Source organism: Oryx dammah, unplaced genomic scaffold (genome assembly GCF_014754425.2).
Source record: "Oryx dammah isolate SB20612 unplaced genomic scaffold, SCBI_Odam_1.1 HiC_scaffold_9, whole genome shotgun sequence".
In the NCBI taxonomy this organism is placed as follows: domain Eukaryota; kingdom Metazoa; phylum Chordata; class Mammalia; order Artiodactyla; family Bovidae; genus Oryx; species Oryx dammah.
The window spans coordinates 14,296,237-14,320,766 of NW_024070193.1; the positions used below are offsets into that span (position 1 = coordinate 14,296,237).

Sequence of the window (24,530 nt, forward strand, 5' to 3'; positions counted from 1 at the left end):
ATCCAACTAGGGTTGAAAAGCAGGCAGAAAGGTAAGTGTAGCATTTTCATGCATTAAGGTGAAGGTAGTAATGGAAAAATTCTCAGGGTTTTATGGAGACATGATATGGAAAGGAGGGTGCAACAGGAGAGACATGTTTATAGGAGAAGATTGTGAGGCTGAGCTCATAGCTTGGGAGAGATGGGAAGGAGTAGTGCTCTGGACAGCTTGCATCCGTTAAGTAAAGGTCTCACTGGGAGGAGAAAGCTGCAGGGGGTTTATTGTTGCTGTCATGAGCTCTTGAGAGGCAATGAGTGGAGGAAGGAAATGCTGGGTAAGTAGATAGGGGCCAGACCCCAGGGAGACCTGATGGATAGACTCATAGATTCTATTGTACACATGAAAGTGAAAAAGAGCTTCCCTGATGGCTTCGCTCAGTTGGTAAAGAATCTGCCTGCAATGCAGGAGACCCCAGTTTGACTTCTGGATCGGTAAGATCCGCTGGAGAAAGGACAGGCTACCCACTCCAGTTTTCTCTGGGCTTCGCTTGTGGCTCAGCTATTAAAGAATCCACCTGCAATGCAGGAGACCTGGGTTCGCTCCCTGAGTTCGGAAGATCACTTGGAGAAGGGAAAGGCTACCCCCTCCAGTATTCTGGCCTGGAGAATTCCATGGACTGTGTAGTCCATGGGGTCACAAAGAGTCAGAGACAACTGAGAGACTTTCACTTTAACTTCCTACACATCAAAGAGGTCTTTAGTGGCTTTTACAAAGGGGAGCAACAGGGTGGTGCCATCAATTGAGGGAGAAGTGCAGGGAGGGCAGCACTAAGGGAAGGAGCCCACGTTGGATTGGGTGAGGCTGGGGCACCTGTGTGATGTCCAGGCAGAGACACACACTTGAACCCTGGGGTCTACCACTGAGGCGAGAGGCCAAGGCTGGAGCACAGATCTGGAGGTCAACAGCATCCAGGTGGTTGATGGATCATGTTGGAGGAGAAGGAGCTAAAGCAGACAAGGAGCAGTAGAGACAGAAACTTACTGCTTCCAGGCTGAGTAGAGGACGAGGATCCTATGAAAGGGAGGGAATCCGGGAGTGTGGGGCCTGGAAACTGAGGGATTAGAGTGTCAAGGAGGAGGGGACAGTAGGCTAAGACAACCAGGAAAAGAGGGTACATTCTATATGGTTTGGCAATTAGGAGGCCACTGGCAACTGTAGAGAAAGGAGTTCTGGTGGCATTTTGGTGGGCGAGGGGGCATGACAGAGGCAGGTTCTGTAGAGTGAAATGTGAGTGAGCAACAAGGAAGCAAGATGGCAGCTAAACAATGAACGGAGGCCATTGGGTGGGAAGGTCACCTCAGCCTCTGCATCCCAGGGAAGAAGCAGAGAGTTCAGGAGACTTCTGTAGGATCTGCACTCAATTCAGTTTGTGTTACCTTCCCTTCTTCCTCCTTTTCTGCTTCCTCCTTTCTTTACCCCTCTTGCCTTCATCCTAGCCATCCCTCCGTAACTGCATGGTATGACCTTGGCTGTCACAGAACTTATATTCTGGCAGGGAGATAGGCTTTAAATAATCAAAGGCCTTGACCTCACAAATAATTGTTACTTTGATAAGTGCTACACAAGAGAAGTAGAGGGCTTGTGGGGGGCATATGCATGGAGTTTTACTTTCTTTTGAGTATTGCTTCCTACACGCAAACCAAGAAGTGAAGGAATGTACATTAGAAGCCACTGAATATATTCGTTGACTATAAAATATTATCTGTTTGGTCTCATCGTGAGTTTGAATTTCCAACCAAAGACCACTTTTGCCTTTAATGGAGAAAGTCAAACTCTCTGAGTCATTTTGACCCCTTCAGTCTGTATTAAACAGGGACATAATAAAGGTAATTAATGCACTGTTGACTGTGTCTGACATTTTTCCAAGAGACAAGATGAAAAGAGACGATATACATCTCAAAAGATAGGAAATCTCTGGTTTATCTTTCACAGCATAATGAAATATACTTTTATCATTAGAATCAAGTAGAATCTTATTAAGACTTGCTGTGTAAGGTAACTCCAGAAGAAAATGTCTGTTGCCCTTGACTACCACATGCATATTTGCTTTTTGTAATGCAAGGAAAACTTTTAATTGCCGGTGTTAAATTCTCTGAAGTTAATTTCACATCACCTTGACGTTAAGCTAACAAGCAGACAGGGTCATTCTTGGTTTGTAAACTCTGTTGTCTGGATCATTTAATAGTATCATATTCAAGAATGCAAGCAGCAGAGAATTTTAAAGAAAATAACAGTGAGGGCTCAGGACTATGAAATAACTCGTTGGAAAAAAGGATTTTTTTTCTTCTCCCCTTTCACTGCTCTGGCAAAAGTGGGTTACATTTTCTTTCTTCAGAGAGAGAGATCAGTATGGGTTTTATGCCAGAGGCCATTTTAATACATGAATGATTTGTAGGTAAATTTATTGTAGCCAATGGATGCAGTCAACTGTGTAATAGAAATATTGTCAAAAAGCTTGGATTATTATTTAAATAAGTGCAGTGTTAAATTTGATTACATACTTTTTAAAGCTAATAAAACATTTCATTGCTCTCAAACTATTTCCCATAGTCCTATTTAGTCAGAAAACATAAATTAAGTGAGACTCTGCATAGAAAATTACCCAGGCTTTGTGTCGATGGAAGAATGCATGGAAAAGCTTGGCGGCCTCACAATTTAAAGACGAAAGGATGTAAAAGGGGGTGGCAGGCTCCTATATAGGCTGGTGGGGACACTTTTCTCCTTGAAGAATTACAGAAAATGACTGCCTAGGAGAATGCATGCTTGAGATGGCCTTGAGGGTGTGGAATTGTTGGGAGCCTAGGGTGCATCAGAGGGAGGCCCCTCTTGGCTTATCTCAGGTAGAGAAAAGACACCCAGGTTGACAAAATTCTCTTCACTTGGACATAGGGTCTCCAGAAACATTAGCCACTTGCTTTTTAAAAGTTATAATTGTTTTAGTTTTAAATAAATCAAAATGTGTCTTTGGATGCCAACATGGGTCTGTGACATTTTAAATTGTGCTATTTGCTGAGCTTATTCTGTGACAGGTCTTCATTTCCACCAAATGTCAAGGATCAGTGCCTTGCATTCATTTTAATGAAATATTGTGCTGATAAGGGTTATGAATGCCAAGTTTAAGATGTAAATTACTAAATGTCGGGCTGCTTTCTGCTTTGTGAATTCACCAGGGAGCAAGCTAATGAAGGTTTCTTTCTCACTTCTTCTTACAGTTAGGGATTCATGGCTATGCCTTTGCAATCACAAATAATGGATATATCCTGACGCATCCAGAACTCAGACCGCTGGTAAGAGAAATACTTATTTCTGTGTTTCTCCTTTTATGACTTTAAAAGGTTTTCTTCAGTTCTACAGTGGTGACACTTTGCAGTTTTCACTTGAAATGCTCAATTCATAATACTGTCTGTGAAAAGCTTTTTTAATAGTTTATAACTGGCATTTTGACATATAATATGCAAATAACATAATATAAATATATTTGCTATCATGTTTTACATATAAATCCATATATGTCTTACAACTTATTTATTTCACATTTGCCAATATATGTAAAAATTTTAAGTTCTATTCAGTTTGAAATATACATCGTAATAGGTAGCTTTATGAAAGAAATGATCTCTCACCCTCCAGCCTGAAACTAACTTAAAAAAAAAACTATCTACTTATTTATTAATTTATTTTGGAACTTGCTAGGTCTTCTTTGCTGTGTACAGGCTTGCTCTGGTCGCAGTCCATGGGCTTCTCATTGCAGTGGCTTCTCTTGTTGTGGAGCACCGGCTGTGGAGTGCATGGGCTTCAGTAGTGGCTGCCCATGGGCTTAGTTGCCCCATGACATGTGGAGTCTTCCCAGACCAGGGGTCGAACCTATGTCCCCTGCATTGGCAAGCAGATTCTTAACCATTGGACCACCAGGGAAGTCCTGAGACCAACTTATTGAAAATTACATTTGATACAACAAATAAGAGTCAAGATCCCTGGAATCACTGAAACAGTTGAGATTTTCCCTCTTGTGCTGCCTAAGCTGTATCCAGTAGCATTGTTTGGTGAGCTGACATGTAAACCATTTTCTTTCAGCATCGTTTTAGCTCTCTTTGAAGTGAGTGGAGTTAGGCCTAGTCCAAGACCGCCCAGAATAGCATGGTCCATTCTGATCCCTGGGGAGAGGCTGCCTGGAGCACTGTGTTTAGGAGGATTCTGAAGGGCAGCTAGGTTTGGTCCACTGTGGATTCTGGAGGGGCATGGCAGAGAGGGCACCACATGTTTGCTCCCCCTGATCTAGCTGCAGTGTATTGACAAAAGGACATCCCTTTTGGTCTATGGTTAGCCAATTTTAAAGATATGAAAGTATAAAGAGTAATATAGTAAATTCTGCTTTTGAATGTTAAGAAAGTATAGTTCATTTCCTATAGCTGTACACACACGCACACACACACACGCGCGCACACACACACACACACACACACACACTCACACATACCCATCCACTCCATGTCTTTTTTCCTTTCATCAAAATTAGAAAATATCAGCAGTGCCTGCTATGCAAACGTTTATTTGTGAAACATCGTGTGGACCAGTTTGTTTCTCACTTGAATCATTGTTTAGAAGAAGTTCATGTTTTAGCTCCATCACCGTCCAACTTTGCTCTAATCGCCCTGGTATTAATGGAGTCATGGCCACGTCATGTGGATCCCATATGCATGCTTCAGGATGCAACTTAAGGTAATACTTGACTTCAACAAGCTTTTTATCAAAAAAGGATTGAATTAACTGGTTAGCTGATTCCAAACTTAATTCAGAATTGCCGAAAAGTCTGATTGAAAACCCTATCTAACTTTTTAAGGATATTTAAGTCTAAAAATGTATTTAAGTTTAAAAAGCTTAGCACAGTACCCATTTCTAAGTCCTGCAGTTGGGGTTGCTTGTTGAGGGTAGTAGGAGATATATGTTTGATGTGGCTGACAATAGGCTCCTAGTGCTTATTTATTCCAAGTTGGAGTGGATCAGAGTAAATGAAGCAATCAAACCTGGATCTTCTGCCAGTGAATGAATTAACTTTCCTATTTATCAGCTTTTAAAGAAGGAACAAAATGGAACCAGATGTCAGAAGGGTCACCAGGGTACCTTCCCTTTCTCTATAATGTGGAAATGAACAGCTCCCATCTGTGCAGTCATTTCAGAGACTTCCTGGTCTTTCACATCTCCTGGCCTGTTTGCAAATAATCCATCTCATGGACTTCAAAACTGTAGCCACTGAGAGGGCAGCTGAAAGGCTCTTAGAAGAACAGGCCAACCAGTCAACACTGATCATCTCCTGACAGTGCAAATACTCACAAATCCAAGTCATTTCTGTTCTTCTCACTGTTGAAACATTGCAATGAATGATTTCAATGGAAATGGCAGCTAGGGTAAAATTCCCATAAATGTGATGGCCCAAGCAAATGCCGCACATCTCACTTTTGAGGACCCAAACCAGATGAAGCTTTTTGAAGTTGATCCACAATAAGAACATCAGGAGTGGCCAGGTCAATGGACCATCTATCCCATTTTTTCCATCTCTGACACTGAGGCCATGACATATTTAGAAGAGGTTTGGTGTGATGCCCACTGTTGAGGATTCTGTGAACTAACTCATCTGTGTAATCAATAGTGGATGTTAACCCTCCCTTGAGTTTTGTATTTTCCTGCTGGGAAAAAGACAGCAGTGAAGTGAAGGAATTCAGCTTCAGTGGTATATAGGTTATCCTTGATTCCTAATCCCATCATAAACCAGCTATGTGACTTTGGGCAAGTCACACAGCCTTTCTGAGCATCATTTTCTCTTGTAATCTTGTCATAACCAAAAAGTATGTGTTATGGGTTGTCAGTGTAAATGGGATAATATAAGTAAAGAGCCTTGTGTGACCAGTCAAGCCCCAGGACATTGTGGGGACCGTGGTAGTTCTGTGGACATTGTTTGTGTTTTATTGACTGGTTTAAAGATTGGGAGGACTCGGTGAGGGTGGATGCTTGCTGGGGTGGGGGGTGGATTTAAAGAACGTTTGAAATTATTCTCCTTGTTCAGGTTATTATGATAAACATCAGTGAGGGACTGTATCCACACATACACGAGGGAACAGAGTCCTTGGGATCGTACAGTCTGCGTGCAGTTCTACTTTGAACCTGACATCAACTTAGTCTGTGCAACCTCAGCTACGCCTGTCTGTGCCTGTCTGTCTCTCCCCCTCGCTCTGTCTCTCTCTCTGTCTCTCTCTCTCTCTCTCTCTCTCTCTATCTCACACATTCACACCCTTACTTTTCTTGGTCAGCTCTGAGCTAGAAGAAAAGCAAACAGTAGCTGTACTGGGAAGTTCTGCGTGAGCCCAGGGAACCGAGGTGTTTTGTTACTGTTGTCTGTTTGTTTTTAAAGTAGCACTGAGGAAATACTAGCAGCTGCAGTAACTAAAGTATGACAGTTGAGAATCAATCCACATAGGGGGAATAACCCAGCTCTGGCACGTACAAGTAGTTTGTTTGTCTCTGTCTTGCTCACCTGAACAACAAAAGCAGAAAACTCAATCCCTCCTTCTCCTTCACCACCAGTCACTCAGCATAGAGGAGGGACTTCGAAGGAGAATGAATGAAAGAATCCTCCACAGCCATTGTTGCATTTCCAGTTACTTTGGATCCTTCGGGATAATGTTATGTAATAGGGCACTTCCCCCGGAAACCTGGTGTCTGCACCAGATGTAAATGGACCCAGTCAGAGTCTCACCCACAGCTGGGGACAACCACCACCAGCAGCTTCCTTGGCCAGCTCTAGCAGGGAATCCTCACTCCAACCTGACAGGCCTTCTCCAAGCCCAGTCATACAGTCAGATCCTTGTTACAAATGGATGTTCCCCTCGGTTCTGGCCAAGGCTGCCAGATTAGCACAGTGGGTGTGAGTGGGAGATTGTGGCCAGCATGGGGGACGGAGCCGACTCACTTAAAATAACTCCTGTTCCCTCTCCATCTGCCACTGAGGTTGTTTCTGCCCCTGCAGCCAGAGGAAAGAAGTGGGTTTCCTGAAGCACAATACCAATATTTTTCTAATTTGTCCAATAAAATTTTCCCCCAAAACTTAATATTTGGCTTGATTTATCCAGTATTTTCTTTCATCTTGTATGATTTGGGTGTGAATCATGAAGTGTCTCCAAAAACAGCTCAGATGTAGGAGCCTTACTCAGCAGACTGGCTTTGGTTTAATTGGCAAAGCTGCTCAAGCAGGACTTTTCTGTTGATAAGTGGGCTCTCTGTAGTCTTTCTCCAAGTGTTTCTCAGTCACTCTGTCCTTGCCATCAGCTTGTGACTTCTGGTAGACTAACTGATGCTGATTCAACAAACATTTCTGTGGTTCCCAGCATGCTGGGATCCACGTGTTAGAATGGGGGCTGAAGGAACACATGGGCTGGGGCCATCTCATGGGTGGGGACTCGGACAATAGCGAAGCAAGAAGGATTCAAGTCAGACCTTGAGGAATGATTTTGGAGTTGTTATTACACATCTGGAAGTTTTTTCCTTGATCTCTGCCCCTCTTTAACATTCAGGTTAAAACTATTTCAAAGCATAGTTACTTAGAATTACTGTCTAGATCGATTTTTCTTGCACTTTATTCTTCTCATAAAGTTCTTTGAGAGCTTTACGAATTTTTCTTAAAATGTGGAGCCCCTAATATATCTTTTTTTCTTTTGCCCGACAGAGCATCGAAGGAAGTAAAACTAGGAAGGGACCACCTTTCACATGATCTGATTTTCTTTTGAGATTTTGGTAACCCATGTGCCCCTCTGTTTTAGAAAAAAAGGACATCTAAGTTGATTGCCTTCCCATGGAGGCCTGGAATGTGGACCTCGTCAAACCAACAAGAGAACACAAAAAAGGCTCCCTTCCAGCAGCCACAGCACAGGCAACGCTCCACAGAGGAGCCTGGGGCAGGCAAAATCTAGGACTCGTTTCCATGAAACCACGTTGACATTTGCCAAAAGCTGTTTGCTCTGTGTCTGCAAGCCCAGAAGATGGGGAAGGATCCTGAAGAGTTTCTATTCTGGATAAAAATTAGCCAGTCACATGGGCCTCTGGGCTAACAGTAGATGAGATGGGGAAAACCCTCAGTCCCTTCCCTCAATATTGGCTAGACGGCTACTATGTTCTAGGGCTAAGCAAGCTGCCCAGAGTGGCTGCGGAGAAGTGCTCCAACACAGAGAGCTCAAAATCAAATAAGGTGGATAAGACTTTTTATGTAGGGTGGAGAAGCAACCATAGATACAACTAGGGAAAATGCACTTTTGTATCTGTTATTGTTGTTGGTCTTAGTAAACTTTGTTTCACATCTGTTGATTCCTTTTTGTGTGACAGACACTGCTCAAAGTGTTTTAAATGGTTAAAGCTTTTGATCATTAATTCAATAGCAAGCTTAGGATGCAGAAGCAATGGAAAGGCTCAGAGAAAGGGTGTGCGTGACGCCAGGCCTGTGTGGAAGGTGGGTCTGGAAGGCAATCTGGAGTCAGATTGTAGACAACCAAGGGTGCCAGGAACATCTCTGTGAGGCAGTGCATATCCTCATGTTACAAACAGGAATCTGAGGCACCAAGCAATCAAGTAGTTAAATGACTTGAAAGAGTCAGAACCAGGAGCTGCTAGATCAGTTTAGATGCACTAAATTCACTCTTCTTATTGGTTGATTCTCAGGAAATAGGAACCTGATCTTTGCAGCCATGTGGATGAATAACAGGGTCATCACAAGGCAATTACAGTGAGATTCTGCCTAGACTAGTACTGTCCAGGAAGAATGTCATGTGAGCCGCAATCATGAGGTGCCTGTGTAAGTTAACATTTTCTAGTAGCTACATCTAAAAAGGAAATAGGTGACCAAGCTGTGCAGCCCAGGCCAGTGGGGGGAGGGGAAGCCTGAGCTGTCAGGCTATCTGCATCAGACCCCAGCCATTTCTGTTATTCTGTCAAACTCAGCTGAACTCTCCAACAAGTCCTGTTATGAAATCTCTCCTCCCTCTGGAAGTCAGTGTTCTTGCTGTTCCCACAGCCCGAGTTCTGCCTGATGTCACCAGTCAGTCCCTATGGACTCCTTGACTGTCCCCATCCCACCCCAAATGTTGATTCCATTTCTTTGTTCTTACAGATGCCCAGCCACTTCGTTTCTCCGTACCTTTTTGCTATTGAACATGGGTTTCAGCCCTGCTCTGGACACCTGTTTTTGTACCCCCTTCACCCCAGCATTATGCTCTTAGCAGTCAACGTGGGCTTTCACAGGCATCACTCAGTTGATCTGGCTTTTCTTGGCATCTAGAGTAAAACCCAAACTCTGGGCCCTACCATATCTGACTTGATCTCTCTGGCCAGCCGGAGTGGTGTGGCGGCCTGCTGTGCTCACCCCTCCTTCAGTCTACTCCAGCCCTTTCGTCCATCCCTCAAAAGCACCAAGCTCCTCTCTGGTCGAAATTCTTGTGCCTCCTCTTCCCTCTGCCTGTAATCTTGTTCCCAGTACACCTGTGACTGCCTTTGTCCCGCCTTCCATGTCTCATCTCAGTGTCACCTCCACAGAGAAGCTTCCCTGCTCTCTGACCAAAGGAGCCACACACCTCCCTCACTGCCCATCACACCCCGTATTTGAGTTTCCTCCGGTCACTTATCACTCTTGGGAAAGGTCTGTATGTTCAGCCTCTCCTGCACCATCCCTTGTGAATTCCTGTGACTTTGCTGCTGTACCGAGGGAGTGGTTGATAGATATTTCTTGGTAGATTTTGATGGCGTTTGAAGGATGCTGATGACTAAATATCTGGGTACCAATTTTCTACAATAAATGAGCAGTGCAGGTGCCACATGTTTACCCATCAAACACTTACTGAGTCTCTGCTTCATCACATGCAAAATTTGAATCTCATGTAATTGATCAAGTCCTCCTTTCCTTCCGCCCCTGCCTCTGCTGGACTGCAAACAATTCATGAGATGTTCCTTAAGTCAGGCACTGTGCTAGCTGATGGAGACAGAGAAGCAGGTAGAACAGCATCTCTGCCCACAAGGAGCTCATTGCTAGAGTCCAAGAAGAGTTATGTGCTCGTGGGGGAGGCATCCGCTTTTCTTGAGGAAGGGTAGCCTGAGATGCTGGAGGGCTTCCCAGAGGAGGTGGCATGCACACCAACTTCCTCCACAGCCTGCTGTGAGGGATATTTCTTCCCAGACTCAGCAGGGGTCCCACACACTTCCTGAGATCTCTGTCCTCATTTGACTTCTGTCTCTGGTCTCAGAACCATGCATTCTGCTGGCCTCCAGCTTCTGGGGTGTAGCAGGTGGGAACCTGTCATCGTTTATAGAACTCTGTGGCTTCTAAGACTGGAATCCCGTCTCCAGTCTCCAGCTCTGTTCTCTGCTCAGACTGCTGGGAACTGAACGAGACTGGCCAGTAGGTGGCGCACGGGCACCGCCGTGTGCGCGCTCCCTGCGCACATTCTCAAAACACAATCCTTTCATGTCGGGTCTGAATCCATCCCGTTTTATTTTAAAAGAAAGAATCATCGGATGCTTAGTAAATATATCTGCTCAGAGGAGTGTGTTCTTAGAGAAAAAATAAACAAGACTGTGTGACCCCCATGGAGCGAGCCTGGTATTTTTGAAATACATCGTTTCGTGAAACAGAGCCTCGCATGCTTTTCTCTTGATGAAATGTTGAGAGCAACGGTTGGAGCCGCCCTAGTCTGGACACTTGAGTGGAAGAGTGGCAGCCCTGAGCAAGGAATGCTTACATCTCGTGAGCTTCAGGATGAAGCAGGTTAGAGGGGTGCCTGCCTTTCTGTCCTGCAAACCTCAAGAACTCTGTAGCTGCTTGGTCCCCAAGTCCTGTGCCCGGGTGTGTACAGGGGCACCTAGGGCATAGATAGGATTTAGCAGAGAGTGGGTAAGCAGTGACAGTGCAGCTGTTACTTAAAGTTTTAAGAACCATGCTATGTGCTTATCATCTTTGTGTGTTTTGCCTCACTAAGTCTTCGTAGCATCCTGTGTGTTAGTTCTTGTTTTAGAGAGGTTAACTGATGCCTAGGCCAAAGGACTGTGTCAGTCAGAAAGCAAATTTGACTCAGTCTTCAGAGGAAAAAAAAAAAAAAAGACAACTATGAACAGTGTCGTTTTTCATCAAGTTAAACCTATTCAATTGAACAGACTTCCTTAATTCCGAAGCAGAGTAATAAGGTTCTCTTATAAAATGCAAGTTGGGCTGGTGGGCCTCCCTTGGCTTCTGCTGTCTGCTCCTGCACACCACCTGCATGGCACTCAGGGTGGCATCTTTGATCTTGGCCTTGGATGGAGTTTAGCTGGTGGGGACTCACACCCACAAGAAATGAGAGGAGAGTGCAGGGGACTGTATATTCAGCCCCTTGTCCCCTGGCACTGGCTGCACCCAGTCGAAAGCCACATTAGCCTTTTGTTCTCTGTGGGCTGCTGTGATTGTTCCTTCCTCTCTCCCTTCATGCAGAGTAGAAGAGAAGGGCCCCACTGCTTGTGACTTCAGGGTACTACACCATTTCTTATAGTTCCCTACACCTGCCCCACTGTTACAATAGGTTCTTTATTAAAACTTCCTTAATTAGCCAGCTTGACGATGCCATATGCTTCCTGCTGGGGTCCTGACTGATACAAAGGTAAGAGTAGATGGAAGGTTTGTTTCTCTTAAGTGCTTACTAGAAAAAAAAAGGCGGGGGTGGGGTGGGGTGGGGATAAATAAAGGAAAAAGAAGAAAGGGAGGAAGGAAGAATGGAAGAAAAGAGGAAGAATTAAAAGGAAAAAGATGGAGGAAGGAAGGAAGAAAAACAAAAGGCAAGAGGAAAAGGCCCTCCATCCTGTCCTTTATTTATTTATTCATTTACTCATATTCATTAATCTCACATTGTGGTGGGCACTGAGAGCTTCCATATACACTTTTATTAAATCCCTCTTTTGCTCAAGTGATTAAGAATGGGTATCTGCTGCTTACAAGCAGAGCAGCCTGGCTGATGCAGTTATGGATCCCCACGGCTGGGAGCCGTTGCTGGGCGTGGCTCTGAGCCCTGCTCTCAGGGAGCACACAGTCTGTCCTCCCTCCCTGTCTCCCACTCCCACCCCCGAAACCCTCCTCCCCACACCACCCTATGCCCTCGTCCCACCAGACTTCCTGCACAGGTCTTTGAGTTTGGGCTCCATGCTACATCACAGAACTCCCTCGACACGCCTGTCCCCTCACGCACTGCAAGCGGCCTGAATACACTGATCCCACCCTTGCATGTCCAAAGTACCTAGAAGAGGAAGTGGAATAATAAACAGGAGAGAAGACCCACAGATAGGTAATTGATTACACAATGCCGCAGTATATTATTAAGCACCAGAGTGGGAATACTGGCAAGAAAGAATTTGTAAAAGGACGTGGTGTCTAGCTGTGACAGGGGTGGCTCGAGAACTCTGCAGGGAGCTAGTTTGCAGCCTGTAAGCCTCAGCCCACAGGCTGTGATCCAGTCGAGCACATGTGGAAGCAACAGAAGACCCTTCAGACACTAGAGGTGCAGCTTGCTCCTTCTTGCATTGCTGGAGCCCACCTGCCCTCTCACCTTTCCTTCTCTCATCTGGCATGTGTTATCGAACACCTCTTCTGTGCCAGGCACTCCTTTATGTGCTGGAGATCGAGGGAAAAAAGCAAAACTGACACAACTCCCCCTTCACGGGGTCATGGATACGACATGTTGGTTTTAGGCTCATAAGTAAGCAAAGAAAAAGTATTAGCCCATTTTGGATAACCTCTCCAAAGGAAGGAAGGATCTGAGACAACAATAGACTAGGGACATGCCCTACTTTTAGTTGAATGGTCAAGGGGAACCCTTCTTGGGGATGACATTTTAAGCTGAACCCTATAGCCCTGAGGGGGAAAAGAACTTGCTGTGCCAAGATAATAGAGACTAGTTTAGGCTGAGGGAACCATGTATGCAAAGACCCTGAGGCACGGGGAGACCTAAGATGTGTCTGGAATCTGTGAGTAGATTGAGAACAGAATTCCAAAGACCAAGGGAAAGTGCCTTGAGGTTTTGTTGGTAAATTCCTATTTGGAAACATGCTTAGTGAAGTAGTTCTGTGGATGGCCCACCCAGGCCCCCTCAGCCCTCACCTCCGTGGGTTCCAGCCTGGCTTGCAGCTGCCAAAACCCTAGTGAAGACTTTCTGTGACTTCTGGAGTTCACTCCTTTCAAGCGCACAGCGAGCAGGGGGTGCCAGGGAATTAGCATCCTTCCACCAAAAACTGATGAGCACACCCACCTCCTGGTGGGCTCCCTGCAGGCACCTGCTGCACGCTGGCTCCCGGATGCCTGCAGTGAGATTCAGCTTGAGGTGCCCAGCGTGCCCACATGCTCCGTGATGCAACTTGTGTTGGCTGCCTGCCTGTGGTCTCTGTCTCTTGGTCACTTTGCCATGTTCCTACAGGCATTTCCTGGCAAAGTAAAAACTTTGCCCTTAAATCCTGGCCTTAGGATCTGCTTCAGAGGAGAGTCGCGCCACGATCCCAGTGGACTGATACATCTCTGCAAAAATAGATTTGCTTCAGATACAGTTCTGTGTGCGTATAGACCTTTGCTTTAAAGTGTTGGGATCAGGCACATTTCCCATTCTGTTTCAGGGAGCTGCCCATGTATTCACCTCGCATCAGCCTGCTTGCACTGAGAAGCACCAGCGAGTGTTGGCTTTATGCTGTTAATAATGGAGAAGGCACTTTAAGGGAATTTGGTTTAGAGATAGGATTCTCTGCTGCTTTATTGTTTGGCAAAAGGATTTGATGAGGACAGAGCTTTTCTTTACACTGGACACACTGTGACCTTTGTTTTACTAGATTAATTTCATATCTAGAGTGCCCCATCTTGGATGATGAATTAGCAATAAAAGGCTCATCAAAATGTAATTACAGGCAATGTGTTGAATAATGATCTCTTAAAAATTCCTATAGATTTGTCTGCACCTCCTTCCCCTCATGGGGGAAATGAGCGTCAGCTGCTAGCTACTAGCCTGGACTCAGGAATGCAAAGCCTAGCCACATTGTGAGGCTGAGATGGGAGAGCTGGCTGCCATCATTGTCCAGTGTCATCTAATTGATCAATTTCTTCTCTCCATGTGGTGCACATCTTTATATAATTTAAAGGACCATCTCCATGGGGGTAGGAATACACAGGAAGTGGAAGCTCAAAGCAGAGTGAAACCCTCACCTCCTCCATCTGCAGCAGCCTGTTGTGGGGAGCGAGTTATTAATTAAAATGTTAACTGTCCAGACAATAGCAGGCGGGCCAGCATGAAGAATGCTGGGAAGTGAGCATTAAAGCTTTTATAACTGTAAATTCCAGGAAAGTTTGTTCCTCCTTAAAACAGGCAAACAGAGCCCTCTGCATCCAAGAGAAGGCCAGACTAGGCTGGTGAGTGAGGTTAGGCTTCCCCGGGGAGGAGTCAGACTGGTTTCTCTCCAGAGAGTTGGACTGGGAGAAACCTAGCCTTACCCTCAATGTACTGAGGAGCCCTGTAAAACCTGCAGCTTGAGCTGACTGCAGAATATTCAAATGATTCAACAGTGTAAGTGCCCACACTCATTTGAATAACTGAAGAATTCAGTCATTTGAATGCCAATGATGATGCCTCCGCGAGTTTACATTTTAGAAAGACAGTGCATCTGAATCCCCATGAGAGCATTAAATTGCTATCTAATTAGCAGTCCCAAATTATATATATTTAAAAGATAATTAAAGGTTTGAAGGCTGTTGGAATAGCTGGTTATACATTTAAATGAATCACTAGAAATTTGTTAGTAATGTGTGGAGTTTTCTTTTATTTTTTGCTTCCCTCTTTGAAGTTCAGTAGACCCAACCTTGAGGGGTTAAGTCTGGTAGCGGTAAGATAAAGGCAGATGTTTTTAATTATTGCAACTCAAACCTCCAAATAATTATAAGCAGCTGTCATTTTTACATAATCCTAAATGATAAGACGCAAAGAATGCAAATAAAAAGGTTGAGAGCATGGGCTTTGGGGCACAATCATTTACTCCCCACCACACCCCCGAACTGACCATTGCCCTTCTTTGAGGAGGTGCCCAGACCATTATGCGCTTCACTCAACTTTTATAACCATGTGACAGGCCACGTGTGTTTCTGAACACCTCCCAGCTGCCATTTCCACATACTCTGTGGATGTTTTCAGGGCAGAGGGAAACACGAATGCATTTGAGATACTCAGTTTGGCTAAGCCTGTCAGGGCTTTTGCTGATCGTTATTCTCACTTACCCCTTTCTCTCTGGGACAGGACCTGGGTGACCCCACCCCCACTCCCACAAACATACCAATAGCTGGCATTTCTTTGGCTTGTGGCTGGGGATTTCATAAGATCGAGTGCTTTTGTGCCTCAGCTGGCCAGGGCCAGAGATCCCAAATGACAGGCTGGCCTGCCAGCCACACCCCAGGGAGCTCTGGGTTCAAGTCTGAAATTTGATGCTTTGTGTGCCTGTCTGTCCCTGGAAGGACAGAGACCACCTGAGGAGCAAGTCAGGGGACATTCATCATTGTCACATGGCTTCTTTTCGGACCCAGTGACTACAAAACCAACATCCCACAGATAGAGGCACACAACTTACCACAGGCACAGCAGAGGCCAGACTCCGCAGGAGACAAATTTAGGACACGTCTGAAAGGAACACACACGCACAGACACTCACACACACTCACTCCAAATTAAATCAAAAGCCCGAAGAACCCTCTGCTAGGAATGCTCAAGGCAGATTTAAATAAACAAGGACCCCACTTGGCAGAAATGTACCCCAAAAGAAAGAAGTGCCCAGTGAGACAGGCTTAATTTCCTGGGATTGGGAAGGATAAACAGAGGAAAGAGGAGGAAAATCCTTTATCTGGGACATTCAGAAGCTGACAGGCATTACACACGGAGTACTGTCCCCTCTCCCCAACATAGAACCATAGAGATTTCAGAAGTATATCCTGCGTATTAGAATCAGTTGAAATATTCTATTTCTCTCAGATGCCTGCTCCTTGCCCCGAAAAGCCTCCTCTGGAGTTTCCAGGTTTCTTCCTGCACTCGAGGAAGAGAGTCTGGGTGTGACTGGGACAGGTAAAGGTGTTTATGTGACTCCCAGTACTGCAGCGAGTTTGAGAATACTGTGGACTGGATGCCTTTAACTGATACCTATTTCATCCAAGTTCAAATACAAGTATAAATAGTACTTTTATATATATTTCATGGAAAGTTTCCTTTGAGAGGTAATAATTTGAAGCTCAGCTCTACTCAAGGTGGAGTTCCAGGGAGCTGGTTGAGGACAGCCACAGGTCACTTTGCCATCATCAACTTACTGTGCCCTAGAAGGACACATCTCAGGCAGGCACCCAGCAGCAACCTCAGGTTTATATATGGGAGGTTCACTGGTACACACTTCTCCATGGAGCAGAATAGTGCCTGAGGCTTTGTGTCCAGGGTCAACTTCAGCTCTGCTGCTGTCAGCTGTGTGACTGTGGACAAGTTACTCAACCTCCTTCCATTCAGTTTCCTCCACTGAAAAATGAGGACAAAAATAGTGTCTACTGCATGGAATTACTATGAGGATTAACTGAGTTCATGTTCACAAAATACCTAGAATAGGCCAGACATATGGTAGGTGTTGTACATGCTTATTAAGTAAAGACCCATTATAATTTGCTCATTCACTCTGTTTACTCATTCCTCAAATATTCATGAAGAATCTACTCTTTGACGAGTACTCTCTTAGGCACTGCAGGTTTGATGCTGAATAAGTTGTCCAGTTGCTCAGTCATGTCTGACTCTTTGTGACACCATGGCCTATACCATGCTAGGCTTCCCTGTCCTTTACCATCTCCCAGAGCTTGCTCAAACTCATTTCCATTGAGTCAGTGAGCCATCCAATGATCTCATCCTCTGCCATCCCCTTCTCTTCTTGCCTTCACTCTTTCCCAGCATCAGGGTCTTTTCTGTTGACTCAGCTCTTTGCAACAGGTGGCAAAAGCATTGGAGCTTCAGCTTCAACATCAGTCCTTCCAGTGAATATTCAGGACTGATTTCCTTTAATGGACTGGTTTGATCTCTTTGCAGTCCAGGGGACCCTCGAGAGTCTTCTCCAACACCACAGTTCAAAAGCATCAATTCTGCAGTGCTCAGCTTTCTTTATAGTCCAGCTCTCACATCCATACGTGACTAGTGGAAAGACCATAGCTTTGACTAGATGGACCTCTGTTGGCAGAGTAATATCTCTGCTTTTCAATATGCTGTCTAGGTTGGTCACAGCTTTTCTTCCAAGAAGCAAGCGTCCTTTAATTTTGTTGCTGCAGTCACCATCTGCGGTGACACTATTTCCATTGTTTCCCCATCTCTTTGCCATGAAGGGATGGGACCAGATGCCATCATGATCTTCCTTTTTTGAATGCTGAGTTTTAAACCAACTTTTTCACTCTCCTCTTTCACCTTCATTGAGAGACTTTTTAGTTCCTCTTCCCTTTCTGCCATAAGGGTGGTATCATCTGCATGTCTGAGGTTATTGATATTTCTCCCAGCAATCTTGATTCCAGCTTGTATTTCATCCAGCCCAGCATTTCACATGATGTACTCAATGGCAACCCATGCCAGTACTCTTGCCTGGAAAATCCCTTGGATGGAGGAGCCTGGTGGGCTGCAGTCCATGGGGTCACTAAGAGTCGGACACGACTGAGCGACTTCAGTTTCACTTTTCACCTTCATGCATTGGAGAAGGAAAGGGCAACCCACTCCAGTATTCTTGCCTGGAGAATCTCAGGGACGGAGGAGCCTGGTGGGCTGCCGTCTGTGGGGTTGCACAGAGTCGGACACGACTGAAGTGACTTGGCAGTAGCAACACTCTGCATATACGTTAAATAAACAGGGTGACAATATACATCTTTAACATTCTCCTTTCCCAATTTGGAAGCAGTCCGTTATTCCATGTCTGGTTCTGATGGTTGCTTCCTGACCTGCCTACGGGTCTCTCAGGAGGCAGGTCAGGTGGTCTGGTATTGCCGTCTCTTTAAGAATTGTCCACAGTTTGTTGTGATCCACACAGTCAAAGGCTTTGGTGGAGTAAATGAAGCAGAAGTAGATGTTTTTCTGGAATTCTTTTCCTGTTTCTGTGATCCAGTGGATGTTGGCAATTTAATCTCTGGTTCCTCTGCCTTTTCTAAACCCAGCTTGAACATCTGCAAGTTCTCCGTTCATGTACTGCTGAAGCCTGGCTTGGAGAATTGTGAGCGTTACTTTGCTAGCTGAATAAGAGAGGTGCATGGGACAGAGGGGAGGAGATAGGCAGGGAAGGGACAACTTTGCTCTATAGCAGCACAGTGTGTTAGTCACGGAGATGGAGATGCCGCGGGAGACTGGAGAGGGCACAAGAAGGGCCTGAACCGACTGGGGCCAGGCCAGTGGGGCTTTCCAGAGGAACTGATGTCCTGGCTGGGTGCTGAATGACCAGTGGACTCTGAGTTTGGTTGGAGTATATTGGGGGCGGGTGGAGTGGCACGTGCGGAGGCCTGATGGCAGGAATGACAATGACACCTGTAGGAGTCAGCACAGTCTAGCTGGAGAGTACAGAGTGAGAGGCCAGAGGAGCAAGCAGAGGCGGCGTGATGGGGATGCATGGCACTCTGGAATGTTGAACATCGTCCTGCAGGGCATGAGACGTAACAAGGATTGAAGGCTGAATGGTAATATGTAGGGTTACAGATGAACCTCCCTGGCTGGACTTGGGAAAATGTATTGAACAATGCAGTCCATCCAGGCAGGGGTGCTTGGGAGAGATGCACCATCATTAAGGGAGAGGTATCATGGTGACCGACACCAAGCTGAACACAAGAAGGACAGAAAGATGCCCTCAGTTCTAGGAGACACTTGGTAGAAGCATTCGATGAATCTGGCTGCTTTGCCTGGCCCGCTGGCCTCTTCCTCTATTATAATCGTCTGTTCCAGCCTTTACCCTTGTCTCCATGATCACAGGCAAATATTAGAGGACTTAGTCAGCCTTGCGGGGGACCTTTGGTTTTCCTATAAGTTATGAACAACATTAGAGGTTTGTTGGGCTTATTCAAACCAGCATACATCCAGAAACACTTTTAAAAAAATATATGTCAGTATAATTGAGAATCACATACAAAAAAATTAAAACTAAACATTTTGCTCAGTCACCAGTCCAGTGGGCTGGGTGGACCAGTGGTGGATGAGACTATTGAATTTGGTGTTGCTGCTGCTAAGTCGCTTCAGACATGTCTGACTCTGTGCAACCCCATAGACGACAGCCCACCAGGCTCCCCCATCCCTAGGATTCTCCAGGCAAGAACACTGGAGTGGGTTGCCATTTCCTTCTCCAATGCATCAAAGTGAAAAGTGAAAGTGAAGTTGCTCAGTCGTGTCCGACTCTTAGTGACCCCATGGACTGTAGCCCACCAGGCTCCTCCGTTCATGGGATTTTCCAGGCAAGAGTACTGGAGTGGGGTGCCATTGCCTTCTCCGGAATTTGGTGTTAGGACATGGCTAAGATAGAGAGGAGGTGAGTGGAAAAGATGGTCACATGCATTTAATGCTGCAAAGTGCTGTGTCCTCAGGGAAGTGCAGAACAGGAGCCCTCCTGGGTGAGAAGAGAGACTCTAGCTGGAAGGATCAGAGAAACTTCCATGGAAGATGTGGCCACATAAACGGATTTCTACGTCTTTTCCTTCTTCACAAGTATCCTTAAAAATCTTTAGCAGAAAAAAAAGCAAAAACAAAATAAAGCTCCCCTGCCAAGCAGCTCCCCAAATTACATACCAACATTCACACATGCACATACGATGAGGGCTCAGCAGTGTGACGTAGGATGATCCTATTACTTGCATAAGGCATATACCCGAGGCAACGGTAATGGCAGCTGGCTTGGAAGGGACGATTCCTTTCCCTCTCTCGTGCCTCCTTCTTTTTACTTCACTTGCAGAATAGTTTCCTTCATGTCAATAAACACAAAGACCTTGAAAGTGAGAGATACTGTTCTGAATACATCCCTCCAACAAGGGATGAGACTAGGGGTTTTTTCCACGGTGACTGAGCTGGTTACGGACACTAGGGATGTTACAGAGGAAGCAGACAAGCCAGCACCACAGAGAGCTCACCCCATGGTGAATGGTTAGCTGTGGCGTCATTTAAGACTGACACCTCACTGCATTGCAGCACTGCTTGATACTAATTCGTGATATTACTTGAGTGAATAAGGAAATTCATTGTCTTTGCTGTTTTGAAACTGGAATCAATTCGCAGTGCCTAATTGTACCCCATGTTCAAAATGGTCTGACAGGTTCTACATACCCAAGAGTCTTTTGATATATAATTAACTTCTCAAAGGAATAATGCCCAATAAAGTTCTGTAAATGCCAAAAAAAAAAAAAGTTGCTTGTCAAAAGCCACAGACATATTCTCAAATTATAGAGGTCCTCTTCTTACCCTAGATGTTATCTCCTAATTACTCAGTGGTCTCTGAAGTCTTTATATAAAATCAGGTTTGGGATATGGCACGTTTCCATGCTCAAGAATTCAGTGCAAGTCTTTCTGAATTTTGAAATTCATTGTTAAGCCTGCCTTACATCTAACCTTTGCCCAGGAAGCTTTAGAGAGCATTCTGTCTCAAAAATGTCCTAACCTATCAGATTAGCCATCTTCTAGGCGCCCACATGCATCTTTATCTTGTATGTAGCCTTCATGTACACCCTTATTTCTTCTCTGTGGAGAGGTGGTCTTTCCTCAGCATCCCCCTCTCACCTGAGTCAGCGGACCTGAAGATACCTCTCTGTTTTCCTTCAGAGTCTCCTAGTCCCTGTTCCTTTGCTGGCACAAATGTTCTTCCTGCTCCAGCCACTCAGCATGATGTTCATTTTTATGACTAACTTAACTATTACAAGACAGACTGGCTTTTTGATAAGGAGAATTTAAATCCAGCCACCAGGTAGTAAGCCACATTTCACCCGCAGAAGCGATGATGGTGGGGCTGGCTACTTCCTCCCCACACACAGCGTGTGACTCATTCCCAGGGATTCAGAGGACACTAAAGATAAAGGTCAGCTGGGTTTTCAAAGCGGCCGGCTAATTGTTGTTTTAAAAAAAAAAAAAAATACCAGTGCTGTTACAGTTTTAGAGTGATCAAAAGGATTTTGTAATCACACTAGAAGAGCAAGTGGAACTTTTCATCTTTGAGACACTTAAAAACATTAATTAATAAGAGCAGGGTACCTTTTAGGAAAAAGGAAAAGCTGCTTGTCTCAACATGCCCTTGTTGCCTCTCTCCCACTCTCTGACTGCCTTTTCTCACCCCCGTGGCCCTGTTTCCCTCGGTATATCTGGTTGTCTCATCTTCCCAGGAACACGAAGGAGTTCAGCTCTGAATACGCTCATTGGAATTTCTCTTCTGCCATAGGGCCTATGACATCCAACCATGTGTCTTCTCTGAGCTGTTGTGTGATTGTACAACCAAAGGGTCACACTTCTGATGGAAATCCTTTATCAATACCATCAGGTACTACCAACTTCTCTGAGGCCTTGAGTTGGATATTGCTTGTTAGGCATCATGTGAATATGATATCATACATTGGACATGTGGCATGATATTGTAGTTGTTCTTAACCTAAAGCTGATTCTCGTACCCCTGGCCATCAATGTTAGTTTCAAGGCAGCCCCTGTGAGTTGGCTGTTAACAGAGACATGCATGGCCCATGGGATTGGACTCCCGAGGCAGTTCTGCAACTGTTCACATGCCAGCTACATGAAGTCCTGTCAGTGGTTGCCTGGAGTTGGTGAGAAGGGAGCACGTAAGGAAGGCAGTGCAGAGGGTGGTGAAGAGTTGGGGAGGAGTCCCCATTTCCCTGCCTGTTAGCCACGCCACTGTGTGACCAGCATGCCTGGTGTCTGTGTTACTCCTCCCGTGGAGCTGTGAGAATTAGCAGGAGATGGGTAGAGCACTCAGCACCATACCTGGCACAGGAAACATGCCCTCTTCAAGAAGAATGATAGGGAGTTGAGAGGGAAGCTAGCCAGCAGAAAAGAAACAAATTTGTTTTTGTTTTTCCTGAAAGCAGTCACTTGGAAGGCATAACAGATTGGTTGCTACATTTTATAAATTCTTGTTGGAGAAACAATGAACTTAGAAATCTAAAAACAGTAACCACCTCAAAATACTTGTCCTTTGGGAAAGATAATAGAGTGTCCCCTGGTGATTCCTGGCTTGTGGTAGTGAGGACAATCTTTTTTCATTTCTTACACTTTTCATCATTTTCAAATTTCTACAATGAACAGTTGTTACATGTATAACCAGGGCGAGTCAGCAGGGGGTGGGGGTGGTTGGGGGCTTAAAAAAGTGCTCTGTTTAGACTGTAGCCCGTACAGCAGGGACTGATATAGACCCCTGGGATTCCCTTTCCCTAGGGACACCTCCTCCTGGGGCAGGACCTGCTATGACAGTAAGAAACCTTGGTTTGCAAATTCTAGGGGGAGAGACCATTACTCTGTCATAGGCCCCCCTGGCCACCTGCCCTTGGGACCATGTCCTTGTGTGAGACCCTTCCTTTTGACCTCGAGAAGAATGGGCCCCAAAGCCAGGTTGAACTGCCTCTGTAAAGGACTAGAAAAATTGGTAAACAGCCATACTGTGAAGGGGCTTCCCTTGTGGGTCAGATGGTAAAGAATCCACCTGCAATGAGAGAGACCTGGGTTTGATTGCTGGGTTGGGAAGATTCCCTGTAAAAGAGAAAGGCTACCCACTCCAGTATTCTGGACTGGAGAATTCTATACAGTCCATGGGGTTGCAAAGAGTTGGACACAACTGAGCGACTTTCACTAAACTGTGAAGAACCATTTTACCCTGTGAAGGTCGTCTCTAGGGACAAGCGTGATGAGGTGGGCTCGCCTGTCTCATGAGCATCTCCCGCCTGTCTCATGAGCATCTCCCACTGCTGACCCAGTGGCGTGTTGTCCCAACTCTGCTTGTCAGGATGTTTGCTGTGCCCGTTTGCTATGCCTGTTTGCTATGCCCGTTTGTTCCTCATGGCAGCCCCATGTGTTGAATGATCTTACCTCCATCCTGCAAAGGAGCATGGTGTGCTGGGAGAAATGCAGGCCAGCCCTGGGCACACAGCCTATAGGTGCAGACCTGGTTCAGACCACAGTCTCCCTCTGGGGCCCTGACTTTTCCCTGTTCTCCTAACTGGCCTGGTGAATTGTGACCTGCAATTGGAGGGCAGAGGGTGATCCTTCACAAACAGCTTCTGACTGAGTGCTTTCCTAAGGCTCACCTGGGCCTGGCTCAAGGCCTGATGAATAATCAATGTCCAACAGTATTTTGAAAAGACCCTGATACTGGGAAAGATTGAGGGCGGGAGGAGAAGGGGATGACAGAGGATGAGATGGTTGAATGGCATCACCGACTCAGTGGACATGGGTTTGTGTGGACTCTGGCAGTTGGTGATGGACAGGGAGGCCTGGTGTGCTGCGGTTCATGGGGTCACAAAGAGTCAGACACGACTGCGACTGAACTGAACTGAACAGTAGTTTTGGGTATGTGAATGGACAAATGAATGAAGGAGTGAAGGAATGAAGTGCCCAGGGGCCGCTAGGTCATCCTCTCTTGTGCATGGAGGAGAGAAAGACGTGTCGCCCTTCCTTCTCAAACGGCCACTTAGCCTCTAAGGCAAGAGGAAACCCAGGGCCTCAGAGGAGGTGGTGAAGGTATCCGCCTGCTGAGGACCGTGACTGCCTCCAGAGAGAAACGTTTTCCCAGACAAGGCTGGCCCCCAGGCCCTGGCCACACTCCTTCTCCAGATGGCGCAGGCTTCGGGCAAGGCTTCTTTCTCTCCAGTTATGGACCTCTCACCCCCATCTCCTTCCTTCCTGTTGGCAGCGTGGAGCAGCACGAACTGTTTATCAATTATTAGCACACATAATATTTGTTTCACAAAGGCTGCATGGATGTGTGTAACTGACTTCCTTTCGTCTTTCCCAAAAGAACACAGAAAAGCAAAGGCATTCTTGTTTCTTTCAGACCCACACGAACATGGCCATCACCTTAGCCAATCCCTTTCTGCTTCCGCAGTCTATCTGCACTAACATGAAGGGGCACTCACATCCAGACGGTTCAACGCGGCCAGGAAGGTTCTGGCACTTACGGCAGACCCCGGATGGTTCCAGCGGGCTCCTCAGATGGGTGCCCTTCTTCCCCCGTCCTTCTAGGCCACAGGCTGGTTTGGTGTGTTCACCACATCTGGCCTTTATTTGAAACTCCACCTCAAAGTATTTCATAGCACAGAATATCTTTCCTTATTAAATTCTCCCCCACATATTTTTTTCATAAAACAGGCACCAAAAACTACAAACCTACCCGTGGCTCTCAAAGTATCTGTTTATAAACCTTTGGAAACCGTTTGCAATTCGTTAATCACATTT

At 45.7% G+C, this 24,530-nt stretch overlaps 1 protein-coding gene across 2 annotated transcripts in view; it reads left to right on the forward strand.

Moving 5' to 3' along the window:
* The window catches only part of CACNA2D3 (calcium voltage-gated channel auxiliary subunit alpha2delta 3), an 874,546-nt gene that overhangs the window by 670,271 nt on the left and 179,745 nt on the right, over positions 1-24,530 (forward strand). For both annotated transcript variants that reach the window (XM_040246536.1, XM_040246537.1), the window contains exon 16: positions 3,252-3,326. In XM_040246536.1, the coding sequence (XP_040102470.1) occupies positions 3,252-3,326 (75 nt within the window). The remainder of the gene's footprint in view (positions 1-3,251; positions 3,327-24,530) is intronic.